General features: G+C 38.4%; 3 protein-coding genes across 3 annotated transcripts in view; 1 reads left to right on the forward strand and 2 right to left on the reverse strand.

The window, feature by feature from the left end:
- LOC126974656 (putative fatty acyl-CoA reductase CG5065) overlaps positions 1-19,299 on the reverse strand; it is a 467,988-nt gene that overhangs the window by 386,632 nt on the left and 62,057 nt on the right. The gene's annotated exons all lie outside the window — the stretch shown is intronic.
- LOC126974617 (putative fatty acyl-CoA reductase CG5065) overlaps positions 1-19,299 on the reverse strand; it is a 252,713-nt gene that overhangs the window by 142,197 nt on the left and 91,217 nt on the right. The window lies entirely within an intron of this gene.
- LOC126974658 (putative fatty acyl-CoA reductase CG5065) overlaps positions 1-19,299 on the forward strand; it is a 47,007-nt gene that overhangs the window by 26,875 nt on the left and 833 nt on the right. The window contains exons 3-12 of the mRNA XM_050822200.1: positions 2,941-3,057; positions 4,926-5,083; positions 5,301-5,391; positions 5,883-6,028; positions 8,554-8,663; positions 10,341-10,424; positions 11,801-11,909; positions 13,210-13,286; positions 14,354-14,516; positions 15,308-15,565. Coding sequence (XP_050678157.1) covers positions 2,941-3,057; positions 4,926-5,083; positions 5,301-5,391; positions 5,883-6,028; positions 8,554-8,663; positions 10,341-10,424; positions 11,801-11,909; positions 13,210-13,286; positions 14,354-14,516; positions 15,308-15,565 — 1,313 coding nt within the window. The remainder of the gene's footprint in view (positions 1-2,940; positions 3,058-4,925; positions 5,084-5,300; positions 5,392-5,882; positions 6,029-8,553; positions 8,664-10,340; positions 10,425-11,800; positions 11,910-13,209; positions 13,287-14,353; positions 14,517-15,307; positions 15,566-19,299) is intronic.

Here is a 19,299-nt window from a genome sequence, read left to right on the forward strand (position 1 = left end):
TGTTATGGGTTACAAGACAACGATATATTTAATACAATATACTTACTTAAACATACATAAATACATTTTAAACATCCATGACTCGGAAACAAACATCCATATTCATCATATAAATGCTTGCACCTACCGGGATTCGAACTCGGGACCTCTAGCTCAGAAGGTAGGATCGCTAACCACTCGGCTATACAGGTCGTCAAAAAACGTAACCTAAAAAAATGTAACCTAACCTTGGCGAGTTCTATTTTCATATACAGAAATTATATTATATATAATTGTATTACAAACAGCCAGTAAAGAACCTTTCGGTGTGATTCCAGTTTTACCAGTCTCCTTTGCACAGGATGCCGGATAGATTATGGGTACCACAACGGCGCCTATTTCTGTCGTGAATCAGTAATATGCAAGCATTACTGTGTTTCGGTCTGAAGGGCGCCGTAGCTAGTGACATTACAGGGCAAATGTATAAGGTTTACACTTCCAAATATAAAGCACCAACAAACACCTATAAAAATTAATAATGACAAACTTGATGTAGTAGAAACGACAACATTCCTAGGCATTACATTAGACTTTAAGCTACAATGGGGTGCTCATATAAAAAACTTATGTACCTAATCGACTTAGCTCTGCAGTATTTGCGATAAAAAAAATTAGGCAGCTGACAGATGTTGAAACGGCTAGACTTGTATATTTCAGCTATTTTCATAGTGTAATGTCTTACGGAATTATATTGTGGGGTAGGGCTGCAGATATTGACAACATATTTGTGCTGCAGAAAAGAGCAATTCGAGCAGTCTATAAAATGCGTTCAAGGGATTCATTCAGAGAATAGTTTATTGAAATTAATATAATGACAGTACACTGTCAGTACATATACGAGAACCTCCTATACGCTGATAAAAATATTAGCCAATTTAAAAAGAATAGTGTTGTACATAGTGTCAATACTCGAAACAAACACAAACTCGCAATTCCATCTACTAGGCTCCGTAAAATTGCTAAATCTTTTAAAGTGGGTTGTGTTATATTTTATAATAAAATGATATTAAAATATAACCTTTTAAAAAATTTAAATGTATCGTAAAAAATAAATTGACATCTAAGGCCTATTATAATGTGAAACATTATTTGAATGATAAAGATAGTTGGAATTAATGTTCTAAATTTTGTTAATGAATATTTTTATACTCATTTGAATGCTATTGTAACTTTTGTACTTCATCCTGACTTGCACTAAATAACTTATAAAGTTTTATAGTCAATAAAGATTTTTTGACTTTGAATGAAACTTAACATCTTATCGTCTTATCAGCTGAACGTCCTGCACGTCTCGTCCCTTATGCTCATAAAAAATGGCTCACCTATACAGTATTAAAGCTCTGGCAGTATTCAGAACTGGATACTTCTGAGCTCCGGGGGAATTCAATTTCAGCCATTACAGGAACTTTGTAAACGATATCCATACTGTATAATAATGATACTTTTACAAGACGGCCATCTTTGATCACAATATTATGATAGATGCGTAACGTGGCGACGGTGCCGTATTCACGAGCCCTAAAATACACTGTGACTTTTTTTTATGAAAATAAGGGACGAGACGTGCAGGACGTTCAGATGGTAATTGATACGCCTTTCTCATTACAATATAGTGCCGCTCAGGATTCTTGAAAAACCCAAAAATTGTGAGCGGCACTACACTTGCGCTCGTCACCTTTAGACAAGACTAAGCTGTTAAGTCTCATTTGCCCAGTAATTTCACCAGCTACGGCGCCCTTCAGACCGAAACACAGTAATGTTTACACATTATTGTTTCACGGCAGAAATAGGCGCCGTTGTGCTACCCATAATCTAGCCGGCTTCCAGTGCAAAGGAACCTCCCACTGGCACCTTACCACAATACAAGTAATAGAATAGTAGCGTAACACAGCGATCACCTTGAAATTAATACCTACGTCTGGGCGGAGAGTTAGGGCTGGTACACGCAAAAACATTGACGACGCGCAAAGAATAGCTCAGCGTAGCTAATTTACTTCGGACAGCGACCAGGCTCGGAGGCGTACCGCGTGGCACTCAATAGTTTTGTCTCCCTAAGATTGCTTAGCGGCCGAGTAAATTGTGTGTATGTGTGCGTGCGTCGTTTCGGGCGTTCTAGTATGAAGTTAAAGAACTGTTACTATTACTGTATTGTGACATATTTGTTAGACTTGGTGACTATGAAAGTATGTATTAATAAAGATATTCATCATCAGCTGGAAGACGCCCACTGCTGGACAATTGCTTCGCCCTAATTTCCACGACGATCGGTCCTGCGCTGCCCTCATCCAACGTATTTGGGCAATCTTGACCAGATCGTCGGTCCATCTTGTGGGGGCCTACCAACACTACGTCTTACAGTACGTGGTCGCCATTCGAGGACTTTACTGCTCCAACGGCCATCTGTCCGTCGAACAATGTGCCCTGCCCACTGCCACTTTGGTTAAATAAAGATATTTATTGATAAGTTATTTGAAATTTGTAATACTCCCAATAAGTAAAAACCACAAGTATCTATTAGCCTTAAATAACCATGCCTCTCAAGGCCATAGCCCATCCTTAATTAGTCACAAACATGGCGTTCGATGACATCAGGCAAAATTGAAGTACCTAGAGTAAACAATTACAAAAGAACTTTAAAGAAAAGAATACCATATCTGTTAAATAGTTTACCACAAGGACATCCGACGGGAACCAAACAAAAATAAATATAAAAAGACTATTGAAATATTATTTCTTGTTGCAGTAACATTTGTAAAATTAGTTTTAGGACTGTGTAAACAATTTTACAGGACTTTGTATTAGTTTAAGATGAAACTGTTTCTTTATAATAAATTAAAAAATGTCACAAATACGTAACCTTGGATTTATTTCGTAAACCTACAATATTTCTTTACATTCCAGGTTCTCCTGGTGAAACTGCTTCGAGAATGTTCTGACCTGAATGTGATCTACGTTCTGATGAGGCAAAAGAAGGGAGTTCCGCCAGAGGAAAGACTCAAGGAGCTCTGCAACAACAAGGTATTGGCATTTCTTTCACTGAGTAAGTGATTAAAACAAAATTTGGAAAAACTGTTTGGTGTTGTAGTAACGTGGGTATCTATTATTCACATCCAATTAATATTATGCAGTGGTGGAACTCGAATTGAGCTATTTTTTATTGCGTCACATAATTTCCATTTAGTATTTTGATTAGGGAAGTTACGACCTTCCTAATGTCTCAATTGTAACAAAATCGACTCGTTGAAGTCTACAGGTTGCGTACATGAAATATTAATTATATAAAAAATGTGTATAGCTTACCATTATTCATTCAAACAAAAACAAATCTTATAACTATATTTACAATACATTAAAATAAAACTATCATTACGGTGCGTACCAAGAATACTGGCAACATTTCCACGTTGGATACATATTTCCCAAAAACCACAATACGACAGAGTGAAGCGGCGTCACATCTGCGGCTCGGGAATGTATTTTACGCTTGTAAATGATATTAAGGGAAAAACTTACCACTGCTCAGTCAATGTTACAAACTAAGTGCTAATCCCACAAGAGGTAGTAGTTCAAATCGGCCCGGCCGTTAAGCTTTCCCCTTGACAGCATTCAGACACAGATCGTGTAAAACCGTTGTTAAACATCATACAGTAGTTCAAACCTATCTCCGGTGACACCAATTTAACAACACTTAATAAATATTAAAGCGTAGGTATATATTCTGTATAATGCTACCGAATCATGAGGGTTACTGCTTCTGGGCATTGACATAATACAATTATCATAGAACTTAGACGTATACCGTTCTATCATACCGCTCTGTATCTCCCGCTATTAGCGGGAAGCGATGTGATTGGTTCATTTTGATCGCGTTATGGATGCCACGCCCATACACCTTGCCAAAATCGGCTGACGCAGATTTCATAGTAATAGTGTACTAATCGTAATAATCGTTTGTACTATCGGTCTTTTCTCTTTGAAAGTATTTAATACTAAGCATAAATAAGTTCAAACTTAATTTGTGCATTACTTACGTGATTATGAATGAATATTACGAAGCAAGGAAAGCGTAGGTGCAGGTATATTATCATTAAATAAAATATTATTCGGAGTCCTCTTTGAACAGTTTGCCGGCTAGACCACAGCAGTGCCTTTTCTGACAATGAGCAGTAATGGGCAAGCATTATTATGGCGTCTCTTCACGATCGGCGATTAAAGGCGATTACACGCGAGCACGATCACGTGGAGGTCTTATTCGCTTCCAGTCGCCGATCAGAGTCTATAATCGTCATAGTGATCGCGGCGATCAGTGACTTGTCGGTTTTTCGGGCACGCATCAAAGGGAAACGGAATCGCTTGTAGTTGCGTGTACGTGCCCACACGCCATAAAAAAAAACACGATCGCCGTTTATTCATTCATTAGAGGAAAGTAGACAGTAAGCGAAGCTAGTAACTACAATTAAGTTACATAATAAGTTTACTTAGATAGGTATATTTACTTTGGTCTATTAAGATGAATGCTCAAACACCACCATCTTCTTTTCTTCCTTTTTTTTCACAACTTCAACTAAATTGAGAAAATGATTCTATACTGAAGTTAAATGAATGGTAGCAGCAGCTATAAACTCCACGTCCATCTTGAAGGACTGTCGCTCAATAAATGATCACGGACGATCGTGTGTATGCTTACACTTACACTTATCTTGCCAATGACAGACGATCATACAAGTAAGATCATCGCCGATAGTGGAGAGAAGGCTTTAGGATATAGTGATATTTTCGAGCTAATTAGTTGCCTCAAAGTAATGAGTGCAATTACTTACTATCAGGTAAACGTCTCCCTCATTTCCTCATGTTTTCTCAAAGAAAGCCATTTTTATTTCGTTCAGGCGTTCGAATCATTGATGAAGAAAGATCCGTCGGTATTCAGTAAGCTCCGGCTGGTTTCTGGAGATATCCTAGAGGAAGACCTGGGGCTGTCCAATGATGACAGGCAAGAGTTACAGAAGAACTGTCAAATCATTTTCCACGGCGCGGCGTGTGTGAGGTGAGCTACGATATACGATATCATATCACGATACATAAAACGGGTGTCACTGAATCCAGTAATCAAGGCTCGGAAACCAAAATTAAATTATAACCCGTTAGCATTACATCTAAGGGTTTTAATTATGCGCTGTTTTGGCGATTTCTCGGGATAGTGATACTTATTACGTGCGTGAAAGTCCACTTCGGAAATGTTACAGTTTGCTACTAATTTTCAGATTTGACCAGAAGCTGAAAGACGAGATCAACATGAACACGACGGGGACACTACGACTGCTAACCCTAGCTGAAACTATGGAGAATCTACTGGTATATATGCCCTCATTATATGTGGAGGTTTTTTTATTATTAGAGGGAGCAAATGGGCATGCGGTTTACTGACGGAAAGTGAAAACCCATAGAAAAGTATCAGAGAGTTATAGCTGACATTGGTTGAGGATTTTATTACATACTCATTTATATTTACGACAATTATATATTTTAATTTTAATTCGAGAACAAACGTACTTTATGCAACGTTTGTTAATGAGCCAAGTAATCAGGTTAAGACATTGAACAGGTGATGATCTTTCAGCTGAGCTTTCTAGTTCAAAAAAGTTAAAGATGCCACAGTGCGGTTTTCAAGGAGCTTTCTTCCTCGTACTACGAAGCTGTGGAATTTGTCCTCCTATTCCATAAAAAAAAAGATGTTAAGTTATTCTATTTAAGCTATTTATTCTCATATATACACATACACACTATATTAAATTATCAAGAATATATTTCGAACCGAAAGCGACGTTCAATCTCTGTGCAACCAGGCGTTCGTGCACCTCTCCACCGCGTACTGCCGCTGCCACCTGCAGGAGCTGGATGAGCAGCTTTACCCAGCCGTCCACAAGCCGCGCAAGATCATCGACATCTGCCAGTGGATGGATGACGCCACGCTGGCACACCTTGAGCCCAAGTGAGTCTTATACTTTATGTTTTCAAAGTTAAAGTCAAATAAACTTTATTCAATTAGGCTTAAGCTAAGCTACTTTGAATCGTCACTACATATATTTCTTTTAAATAACTGAATTTACCATAGTGTCAATTAATACGGCTTTACTCACGTTTTTGTCGGTGTCGGTACCGACTCGTTTCGGACCATTCGGAGGTCCTTCGTCAGGGTGAGTGTGGTGGGTTCGCGATAACGTCCCACCTCTTACTGCGGACTTGTGCTCGTAGGGCGCGGCTGGACAGGTCAGGGGGCGCCGGGCGCTGACACTATGTCACTATTGGTGTCCAGGGGTGCACAGAATGTACTCACAATGTCCACTACGTGATCATCGGCAATATATGTCTTATTGCGAGACGCGTTTTGTAAGACAAGTTTCCAAGTTGGTGGCAGAGCCCAAACCTTGTCTCTATTAAAATTAGGTCGACGGTGGGCCGTTATCGCACCCCACACTCACCCTGATTAAGGACCTCCGAATGCTAAAAACGTGAGTAAAGCCGAATTAATAGATAATTTAATAACGACACACGAAAGTTTTAATGAATTTACCATATGTTTGTAAAAAGTTGAGCTCGCGAGAAGAACTAATATAAGAGATTCAACGGCAACTCTTTTCAATCAAATAGAGTATTTTACAATGGCTATAATATAAATAACAAATTAGTAAGTAAGATGCTGCATCCAATATATGAATCATATTTAAATAATATAAATTATTTCATAGAAAGTAATAAATTATTATCTGTATAAAAATAAATTATCGTATATTGCATCCATCAACCTTCAGAGTTTGAATTCATTGTTTGTGTAAGGATGGATGCTTCGTGAACATGAAGGTCGTGATTACTGTCACAATTAGTAATTGCATCCAACAAATACAATGATGTATTAACTATACCAGGTCGTTCTGGCACCACAAGCAGCACCCGTTCACGAGTTGACGCATGGACCAGCCAGCGTTCCCTTCGCACATATATGAGGGAAGGAGAAGACTTAATTCGACGAATTTCTAGAGCATACGGAACTTTCTCTTCTCAGAGACCAGCAATCTATAGAGCTTGGACTTTGCTCAGACTTATCTAGGAAGTTAAGTCGATGTCCATATTTATAAACATCGCTTTTATTTCACCATAACGACAACTTAGGAAAATCTCATGGCGCCTCTCCACAGTCGGCGATTAGAGGCGATTACACGCGAGCATGATCGTGTGGAGGGCTTATTCGCTTCTAGTCGCCGATCATCGTCTATAACCGCCATAGTGATCGCGGTGATAGGTGACTTTACGGTTTTGCGGGCACGCATCATGGGGAATTCGTGTGTAGTTGCGTGCCCACATGATCGCCGGTCATTAATTCACTGGAGGACACTGGATAGTGAGTAAAGCCATACGTACTTCACGTCATCGTCGTATCGTTGTTTTGTTTTCCTTTTATTTACATATTGCGAGTACGATACTACTGTGACTACTGTGTGGTCAAATGATTAAATACTGAAATTAAATAAATGGTAGCAGCAGCTATAAACTCCACGTCCATCTTGAAGGACTGCCGCTCAATAAATGATTACGGACGATCGTGTGGATGCATACACGATGATCAACGATTAACTTGCCGATGACAGATCACTATCGCCGATAGTGGAGAAGAGGTTTTAGACTATAATCCAAACAAAAAGGAGATAAACAATTGCGTCATCACAACAGCTGTTGTTTGACGTTTTATAATAATAATACACTGTCTGCTATCACCCATAGCTGTCACGCATCTAAAAATGCATTCCGTTTCTCATACCAAATATAAGTCTATATTTCGCATAAATCATTCATCGATTTCCACTTATTTCAATAAAACTAAAAATTAGATAAGTTTTGGATACTGTTATCCCTCCTATAAATGTGAATGTAAGTTTGTTTGTTACGCTTTTACGCCGGAGCTACTGAACCGATTTTGATGCAATTTTGTACAACGACTTCTATAGAGCGTACTCAGACTTTACTCACGTTAAACTTAGCTGAGTTCAAGCTGAGATTATAAACCCAATAGAAAGGCCAAGCGCGCGTTTCATTATAAATAGATTTCATTGTTGATTATTATTAAATAAACTTTTACAATTGAAAGGATATTAATTACTTTAACATTATCTCGTGTCCTATTCCAGTTCCGAATCCCGTTTTCGCTCCCGTTCCCAACATACTATATAAATCTTATTTCGAGGAACAAACTAAACCTACTATTCGTGTATAGCTCATCGACGTAAATTTAAGTTTTTCACAAATCCTGCGTAGCCTACGTATGTCCTTTCCCAAGCTCTGGTCCATCGCTGTACCAAATTTCATCAAAATCCGTTCAGTAGCACCGGCGTAAAAGCGTAACATTAACCACATTTATAATATTAGTAATTTTTTCGACTTCTGGATCCTATTAAATCGATAAACTTCTTGAATAAAAAGTAATAGAAACGCAAAGTCTTCCATATATATAAATATTTCCAGGCTCATCGAGTCAGAACCAAATACGTACTCTTACACGAAGGCCATCACGGAAGACCTAGTGGCTGAGTACAGCTCTAAGTTTCCCATCGCCATCGGAAGACCATCAATAGGTAAGTTGAATGTAATGATCCAAATTATCTAGTTGTCATGAATGATAATATAAGCCATGGTTCATTCGATTCGGAGTAACGAATGTCTATAAAGAAATTTTTCAATCAGTAAGTCTCCCTATAACGCGGACCCTTATAACCCGTTTTCATATTTCAACATCATCAGCCGAAAGACGTCTACTGTTCTCTACGTACAATCGGTCCTGCGCTGCCCTCGTCCAACGTATTCCGGTTATCATGATGAGATCGTCGGTCCATTTTGAAGGGGGCCTACCAACACTGCGTCTTCCGGGACGTGGTCGCCATTCGAGTAATTTTGCGCCCCACAGGCCATCTGTCCGTCGAACCATGTGCCCTGCCCACTGCCACTTCAGTTTTTATAGTAGGTGATTTCAATGTCGCGTTTAATACGGGGTTTTCGCACATATATATCTGTATTGTGAAATTTATAATGATTGGTACAGTTATGCACGTGTCTCAATTGTGTTATTACAAAATTAAATTATTTTATAAAATTTGTGTTTTAAAAATCTTACTAAAATAGTAATAATAGGCAAATAATTGGAAATACTTGTTACGAATTGTGATTAATTATTATTATTATTAATATTACGAATTACGAGATCATAAAAACGGTCTATACGGATATACCCCTATAACACGTTGTCCTATGACGCGAAACCACTTTACCGCGTTATAGAGGATAGATACCTGTATTAGATGAAAAAACTATGGGAGTGAAAAAAATATTTTTAATGAGGATGAAATTTCCAATATAAAAATTGACTGGAGTCCAGGGACTGTACCTCTTTTATTTTATTGTTTTTGCACTTGTTTACTAGCGTGAACTATTGTCCAGACTAATCCTTCGACCTCGTCAGCTTACACAAACACTATACCCACAATAGGTACATAAGAAACACCATTTTAATAGGACAGACTTCTATCATCAGTTCACGGCATACGTCGTAACAGATAGCCCAAATTGTAGAGGCTGTCTGGTCAATGATGTTATGTGATCCTGGATTGTACAGGAGTGACCGGCAAAAATCCCCATCATATACCACTGAGATTATCAGATATTATTCAGCAGTTATTCGCTCAACCATACACCTAGCTATATTTTAATAAAAAATATCGCTATTGCAAATACATTTCACTCTTAACTCATTTGTGATGATCTTTTTTGCTATTGGTAGCATAGCAATTTGAGTTTCAAATTTATTCGTGTAATTAAACCCAGAAGTGAGGGTTATCACTTTAAAAACATAACAAATTGTTTAGATTTGCAAGAGCGACATCTCAAGTCAACTTCCTAATATGCAAATATTGGGGTTGAGCAGGTTATCAACTGTAAAGTAGATCCTGTAGATGAAGCCATAACCTGAGAGTTGCACAAAGTATACTAAATTTATCAACGATACGTCACTCGAACGGTTGGCTTATTTGGAAAAGCACTCGCACTGAATTTGAGAGGTCGCGGGTTCGAGTCCGCATCGTTCATAAATTTTGTTTTGAAATTTATTTGTGTAATCTGAGTTACTTTTTTAATGATCAACAATGATTTTGATCCCCAGTCTGACTGACAAACATGCAAAAGTTCTTCTTGTAATCTGTCTGCGGTTGTATAGTAGCATGATCTTGATGACAATTTAGTTAATATTTTAAATATTTTAGTAACGTGTGCATGGAAGGAGCCAATACCTGGATGGGTGGACAACATGAACGGACCTACCGGCCTACTCATTGCCAGCGGTAAAGGTGGGTAAATCTTTATTTTTCTTTCTACCATCTCTTGCTGAATTTATCTGAGATTGCATTAAATAACTATGCTTCTACCACATCTATCACAATGTTCCGAAGAGCTGTTTGATTCTTTCGGCTGAATTTCTGCAGTTCATATGATTTATTCTGTTCTTTCTTCCCTGTATCCAGTCAGGCCAGTGTATCTAGATGACATTGTAAGTCTTTTGTGGGGCGATTTATATGCTTTAACAACAAGATCCCAGAAAATGTACAAAAGAAATGTGTTACAAATTCAAAAGAATTGATAAAACACGCTTGTGTGGTAAAGCTTACTAAAACATAAATTGCTTTCTTAATGATACCACTGATTGAGAATGGAGCGCCTTCCCTCAGGCTATTAATAATAACTTTTATTGTGCGATATTACTTAGTAACCATATTTTTTACCATAGTTTCTTGCGCCCGTTCCTCTCATGTCTGAGGCATACTTTTTCGAATGGGTGGTAGCTTTTAACTTTCACTAAGTTTTATGATATCATATTTTGAATAAAAAAAATGAATAAATAAAAAAAAATTGGAATAAATGACTTTATTCAAAAAAAATTAATCTTATATTTACTTTTACAATACTATGATTACGTTAAATTAAAACTATCATTACGGAGAAGCGTACCAAGAATACTAGCCTCATTTCCACATTGGATAGCTAGGCTGATCCATTGACTGAAATAGTTGCCAGCGCTTGGGTTTCCAGTAGCCTTATTGAGGCGCGAAGATACTAGGTACTTTGTATATTCTCCGTGCCTCTGGGTCCCACGGGCCAGGTGTCTCGATACCAAACGGCACAAAGATGTAAGACTCACTGAGACCGACATAATTGCAACGCTTGCTGTCATCGGCAGTCGAAGCAGCAGCCCCAGCACCAACTGACGTAACTTGGACATGAGAAGGAGCCAGAGTGTCGACGCAAGTCGCGTCCAACACCAGCGCCCTTTCTCGTGTCCAAGCCACCAGTCTTTCTATCAGGACGCTTGCCATCGCGGCGGGTAATAAAGTATTTAAATTTTATCGCACTACACAAGGGAGTTTCATAGGGTGAGACATTTTAGGAATAGTTTGATAGGAGAAACCAGTTGTCTTAAACACTATCAGTTCACTTTCTCAAGGCTGATTGAGCTAAAACTTTCAAGTCATCTGAAACAGAGTCCAATTGACCACCCAATTTAGAAGATGTTTTTAAATAGATACCTCCATAAAAAGATCTGCAAAGGTCTTGTGATTCTCCTGGTTTAGTACGAGAGATTGGACAGCGGTGATCACTTAGCCCTCGCACCTATGTTTGCTCTCGTATGCAGTAATATTTATCGTCAATGTGTTTATCTTCTGTGCAGGTGTGATTCGTTCGATGCACTGCGAGCCGTCGTACACCGCGGACGCGATACCTGTCGACGTAGTCGCTAACGGCTGTATACTCATTGCGTACGCGACCGCACTCGATAAGTAAGAGTTATGTTGTGCTATACTGTACTATGCTTTGTTCTGTTAGGCCCGGTTTCCACCGAAGCAGAGAGGAGAGGAGATGTGTTTTATAACCAATCAGATTTCGTTATTTCCTCATCTCTTCTCCGCTTAGCTTAAGTGGAAATGGATCAAACGGAGAGGAGATGAGATGTCTCATTTTTCTTTGATATTATGAGATGTGAGATGTCTGTAGCCGGGCGGCCAATCTCGTGCTCTTTTCCCCGCGTCTCGTTCACCTGAAAGCATCATTTATTTGATTAAGTGATCCTTAATGCAACAGGCGTTGAAGAAGAAGAAGGCAGAAGAATTATTATCTTAATAATATCTTAAAAAGCACCCCACCCTTTTTTTACAATAATTTTTTTTTTTTACACTATTTTCAATTTAAATTTATATTTCTTATTTTAGTTGAATTTTATATAAAGCGTGCTTTTTAGTTTTTTTAAACTATTATTTATTTGTCATTTTTAGTTAGATTTTCTATGAAAGCGTATTATTAAAACTAAGTATTAAGTACTTTAACATCAATTCCTGCCTTATAGACTAGATAAATATTATATAAATTGACAAAAATCTTAGTTTTCAAATTGAATAATGGAATAATCTTATCAAATTAGTGTATTGTCATCGGTCCTCGATAAATCTACCAAGTTTGAATGAAATCTGGCCGTTTAAAGTGGGTCAAAATCGCGTCTAATGGAGTCAGTTACAAAGATACATACAAACATACATGTGATGCTAATATAAAGCGTATAAAAAGGATGACGTCTTCCTTTCTTAGATCTCAGTTGACTGTTTTCGAGCTCTCACAGCTCACATTTCCGCTACGCAGAGCTCACATCTCGTCCCCGCTACACATCTCTTCTCCGCTTTGGTAGAAATAGGTTGATCGCTTCGCGGCTAATCTCCTCTCATCCCCTCACCTCACCGCTTTGGTGGATACCGGGCCTTATGCTATGTTGCGCAATGCTATGTCATATCAGCAAAACTTTATCTCGCATATTAAACACATTTTGTCTATAAAATTAAAAAAGTTGATTACGCATTATCTTTCTAATTTCACCACCTTTTTGCCGTAATCAGTGCGGTTATATATAACCGATATTGTATAGATAGACTGTATTTTTTTAATAGTGCAGAAAAGAATACTGGGTGTGATTCTTGCGACGTTTATTGTCTCTCAGTGCATTATTTGACTCAACTAAAGAGAAAACGAAAAGTATAGTAATGTGAGTCAGGGGAAAATGCTTATTAATATAAACATAATCTTAATTTTCAGGTCAAAGGATCCCCAAGTCTACAATATAACACTGTCGGGAGTCCAGAAGGTCACGTGGTACGAAATAATTGAAACTGGTTAGTGAACTCTCATGACTTAAGAACCCTTTTCACTGTCCGATATCCACCGTGCGGCCCAGCACTTACATATTATTGGGATCAAGCTAAAGTCATAGCAACATACAAATATTTAAAACAAATTTCAAAACAATGCTTATAACTATACTAATAATTCTTTACATGAAATTAATACTATCGCTACGAACAACTGTGTCAAGAATAGAGGAATCACAGGAGCATTGCCGGCCCTTCAGAAAAGTGTACTCGCCTGATTTAAAACAGTGCCAATAAGTTTCTCGCTATTTCTCATTAAAGATTAACTTTTCCGCTGTGGTACAATAGTAAATTATATAATATGTTAAATAAATGACTTTGTAATTTATTCAAACAAAACAAATCTTATAACTATGTTTACAATACTATGATTACTTACATTAAAATATAATTATCATTGCGGGGGAGTGTTCCAAGAATACTAGCAACATTTCCGCGTTGAATAGATAGATTGATTCATTGACAAACATGGCTACCAGTGCTTGGGTTTCTAGCAGCCCTATTAAGGCGCGTAGATGAAGGGCCAACTGACTCGACACCAAACGGCACAAAGATGTAAAACAGTGATACCAACATATTTGCGACGCTTGCTGTCTTTGGCAGTCGAAGCAGCATCCCCAGCACCAACTGAACTAGCTTGGAGACATGAGAAAGAGCCAGAGTGTCGACTCAAGTTGTGTCCTAAACCATCGTCCTTCCCCGTGCCCAAGCCACAAGGTTCATTCTAGCAGGACCTTTGCCATCGCGGCGGGTAATAAAATATTTAAATCTTTTCACACTACACAGGGCGTTTCATAGAGTGAGACATTTTAGGAATAGTTGGATAGGAGAAACCAGTTGCCTTAAACACTATCAGTTCACTTTTTCGGACGTTATACTTAAGCCCACGAGTCGCGTATAATTCACACATTGACACTATTCTTCTCATATCACTAATCGATCGGTTAGATGGACTCACCAGCATCATGTCTTCTGACCGACCGACTGATGTGAACTTTATCCTCCCTAATAAAAATGTTACCATGTTGCAGGCAGGAAGCTGGTGAATACGTACCCCTACCTGGTTGCGTTATGGTACCCTGGCGGCACCATCAAGTCCTACTGGTTCACGCACGCCATTTGTGTCCTGCTGTTCCACATCTTGCCAGCCTATTTCTGTGATGCCTTACTCTTTCTGCTTGGAAAGAAGACTTTGTACGTAAAACTGATTCTCCTCCTGTTATAGTATTTATTATTTTACGAAAATAAGTGACGAGACAGGCCATACTTTCATTTCTTTCTGATGGTAATGGATATCCTGAGGACTTTTTATTCCGACTGCCCATTATAATGTAGTGTCGCTACGTTTTACTGACAACAGCCCAAACAAAATAACGTGGAATGTGAATAAAATAATTCAACTATTAGACTTGTCATAGTCAGGATATTGTACTCAAGACCTTATCAATCACAAGGTTTAGGAGGTCATACAAGCATACAAGACACCTGATGGTATGTGAACATCTATATTAAATTAAGGACTACCTAACGGTTAAGGATATTTTAAAGTTATTGACAATAATTGGTTTTGGACTTTTATTATGTTGACATTTTAATGATTACTTTTATTTTATGCTTTGTTTGTATAAAGTTTATGTATAACTTAACTTTTTAATCCTATCTTCTTTCTTTTTCTTTATTTAATTAAATTCAATGTAATATTCAAACACCAGTAACACTGGTAAAATGTATAAGGCTCATTAGAAATTATTTTCCACCTATGTTACCTGCATTTTGTTGAATAAATAAATCATATATTCATTCAACTGTCCACACTCACTACTTTTGAGTTTTGCTTAAGATACTTTTTCAAGATACGTGTGTTTGGTTGTAGATGAAAGAAAGTTTCCTTAAAAACTTTACAGGAACCTGACATGGCAGATGATGAGGATAATAGCATCTGAGTTTTTGCCGTGTGTATAATTATTTATCGGCTTTTTCCTCAGTATGGTGAAAGTGCAAAAGAGGATAAGCCACGGTCTCGGCGTCATCCAGTACTACACGACCAAAGAGTGGCACTTCCGGAACACAAACTTTTTGGCGCTGCAGCAGAGAGTCAGCAAGGAGGAGCGAGAGCTGTTCTACATCGATGTCAGCAACCTAAACCGACAGGATTACCTGCGGGACTACGTCATCGGGACAAGGGAGTTCGTTTGCAAGGAGGGCCCTGAGACCCTTCCCAGAGCGAGAAGGCTTCATATGATGTAAGGATCTATTATATGACTTCTTGGTTTTTGTGTAACTGACCTCCACTGGAAACGTTCTATCAATTTTGATGAAACTGTGTATCATAAGTCAAATGGTAAAACAAGCATCATCGTCTTCAGTTGGAAGACGTCCACTACTGGAGAAAGGCCTCCCCCAAAGATTGCCATGACCTTGTCATGCGCTGCGCTCATCCAACCTATTCCGGCGATCTTGACCATATCGTCGGTCTGTCTCGTGGGGGGCCTACCAACACTGCGTCTTCCGGTACGTAGTCGCCATTCGACGACTTTCCTGCCCCAACGGTCAACTTTCCGTCGAACTATGTGCCCTGCCCACTGCCACTTCAGTTTCGTAATCAGTTGGGCTAGGTTGTTCACCGAGCATAGCCCTCTCCATTGCGCTATGAGCGATTATGAGCTTTCTCATTAGGCCCATAGTTAGCAACCTCGTCTTTTTTTTTTTGAAAAATGAGAACAAACGAGCGTACGGGTCACCTGTTGTTAAGTGATCACCGCCGCCCAAATTCTCTTGTAACACCAGAGGAAGCACAGGAGCGTTGCCGGCCTTTAAGGAAGGTGTACGCGCTTTTTTTGAAGGTACCCAAGTCGTATCGTCCCGGAAACACCGCACAAGGAAGCTCATTCCACAGCTTTGTAGTACGTGGAAGAAAGCTCCTTGAAAAGCGCACAGTGGAGGACCGCCACACATCCAGATGGTGGGGATGATATCCTAATTTATGGCGTGTCGTGCGAAGGTGGAATTCGGAGGCAGGAATCAGGTGAAACAGCTCTTCGGAACACTTCCCGTGATAAATGCGGTAGAAGACGCATAATGAAGCGACGTCTCTACGCAACGCCAAGTGAACCAGCCGTTCACGGAGCACTGGGTCTCCAACAAATTGAGTTGCTCTGCGTTGCACGCGGTCAAATCGAGTGATACTGGGGTGCGCCAGACCAGAGATGACAGCAATACTTCATATGTGGCCGGACCTGCGCTTTATAGAGCGCTAGAAGACACAAGTTTCTCCCGGCACTGGTAGACGATTTCTCGAGAGAGACCAGCATGGCCCGTCTATACGACATCACCAGTGCTGTCGTCTGCATGGCAATGTATGTGTTAGGTATACCAGAAGATCGCCTGCCGACTGAGCATGGCGAAAGCCGTACTATCGATCGATATATTTATTGAAGAGGAGGTCAAATAAGCATTCGGTTCCATTAACCACCTCCGCTCACACACGCCTGCAAAACCAGAGGAATCACAAGAGTACGCACTTTTTGAAGGTACCCATGTCGAACCGTCCTGGAAACCCTCCAGAAGGGAGCTCATTCCACAGTAGAGCGATAAAACTCACTCTTGACGAACGCCATTAATCTACTAGGTAAGGTTGATATTCAATGCTTTATTAGGCGCCGTTGTGGTACTCATAATCTTGCCGACGTTCTGTGCAAAGGAGCCTCCCACTGATAGAGGTAGGGCTTGAACGTTTGTATGGAAATATGACCTCTGTTTTCTCTTAACGCGCAACACCACTAGATGCGGTGTGACTCGTTCTTTAACACTCTAATTGTTCATTTTATGTGAGTCGACAATCGTCAGTGACCCGTGCAGACAGACCGTTCACTGCCTGCACTATTAAACTTCGTGCAAAAACCTATTAGCGATAATTGGCACTAGACCGGTTAACAAACGAATTATGTAACTTATGTCTAAATGTACCTATTTAGCAATTATTAAAACATTCTAATTGTTAGCAACAAATGGTTATGGACTAATAAGGATTTTATAACATTATTTTGTGAATTTTTTTTTGAAAGATCATATTATAACGTGTCCGCTTTGTTAAAATAATACACAGAATTCAATTGAAATATTTTTTGTGAAGTGTTTAGCAAAATAGTAAATTTCTCGTACAACTCTGAAAGAGCTGCGTCATTCACAGCACGAATCTATCATAAATCACGTTTGTGTACATTAACCAAGCTTGTTTATCTAGCAATCCGTAACATAAACCGTATAATGATACCTCGACTATTGTAAACACAAGTGCGTATCACGTTTCAAGTGGTACCGTCGGGTTTGGCGCCAAAACAGTTCAGCAGGTGGCTTCTGCGGCACGGGTTGGCATATCAGAGCATAAAATCCAAATTATTATTTACTTCGACGATCATTTTGTTAATATATTCACTGTTATTTTATTCAGAAAACTGCTACAGCTATTTATAATAATGTTAATATCTACTTGTTTAATTTAAATGCATAAAATATGATTGTAATTAGTTTAAAGAACACAAGAGAGTTACAATATTTTATATTCAATTTACATCATTTCTATTTTACTATTAGAAGATATATTTTAAGAACTATTTATTCCGCTTAGACATGGACAAGGAAAAGTTTAAAAGCTGACTGCTGTAATGCCTCTCGCACATAAATCTTAAATTAAAATATACCTACCTTCAATTTTATTAAAATTTATATCTACAACTACATTTTTGTTAGTATTTTACATGTGGTTCGACATACAACAATAAGTACACATATATAATCAGAGTAAAAGGTAGTTTAAAAAAATATTCTTTAATACTTAGGGGAATAAGTATGATCTGACTATCAGTAATGGCCCAATTACACTAGGTTTTGTTAAAAAGTGTCAATTTCGGGGTAAGCATTTTACAAGTTCATTAAAACTGGTGCTTTTTCGGATGTAGAAGAAATTACGGCGATAGAATGCTTTATAAAATGGAACATGAAAAGGGATAGGACTACGGAGCTATTTATTGCTAAGAACACATTACTTAATTTGATTAACGGCCGTTCCCAATATACTACCAACAGATAGAGATAAACTACTACCTTCTACTGTCAATAATCTGAACTGTCCCAATATACCCGATAAGTCAGTCTTATCGCCTTACATTTGGACGCGTGAATTGCAATTTCCATACAAACTTCTATCGCTGGTAAGCTATACGTCCTACCATTGTCAGACAGCATGTACGGATAAAGTGAGTTACCGTCGATAAGTTTATTGGGACAGAAAAGCCAACGATAGTTACGATTTTGGAACGGTCGTAAGTAAACGGCAACACTCATTTTATCATTAAACTTACTTAACGTAACGTAAGCGTAGTAGACTCTAAAAAAAAACACAACTGCACCGATTTTCCTGCTGTTTTCACCAATGGACAGCGTGATTCTAAAGGAGGGTTTTATTTATAATTTGTTAAATTTTTGTATACAAGTTTGTATACATTAATGATATTTGTTGGAGGTGTCGGAAAAAAGTTAGCCGTCTGGGAGCTTTAAATAAAAACGCTGTCTAAACTCTTTGAGATATAACAAAAATTAATATATGGTGGAATTGTGTATCTTCATTACAGTACATTCCACAATGGAATATGTCTATCTCATAAGTATAGCATACTACGAGTTTATCCATTTAATTACATTAAAAACTTGGCAATTATAAAGTGGTAATGTGAAAGCTGTATACACAAATACGATATTAATCCTTATCACTTTTTAAAAAAAACTTGTGTACAACTTCCTGAAAAACCTACAACGCTCTTGTGATGTAGCACAGGTGATCACTTAATATCATGTGACTCGTACGCTCCTTTTTCCTCTTAAAAAGAAAACTGTATCAACTACCGATATTATTTTAAAGGCACATATATTATATTCAAAAAAATAGAAAAGCAAACCTTTTTCTTATATATTATTGTGG

This window comes from Leptidea sinapis, chromosome 33 (assembly GCF_905404315.1).
Source record: "Leptidea sinapis chromosome 33, ilLepSina1.1, whole genome shotgun sequence".
Classification (NCBI taxonomy): domain Eukaryota; kingdom Metazoa; phylum Arthropoda; class Insecta; order Lepidoptera; family Pieridae; genus Leptidea; species Leptidea sinapis.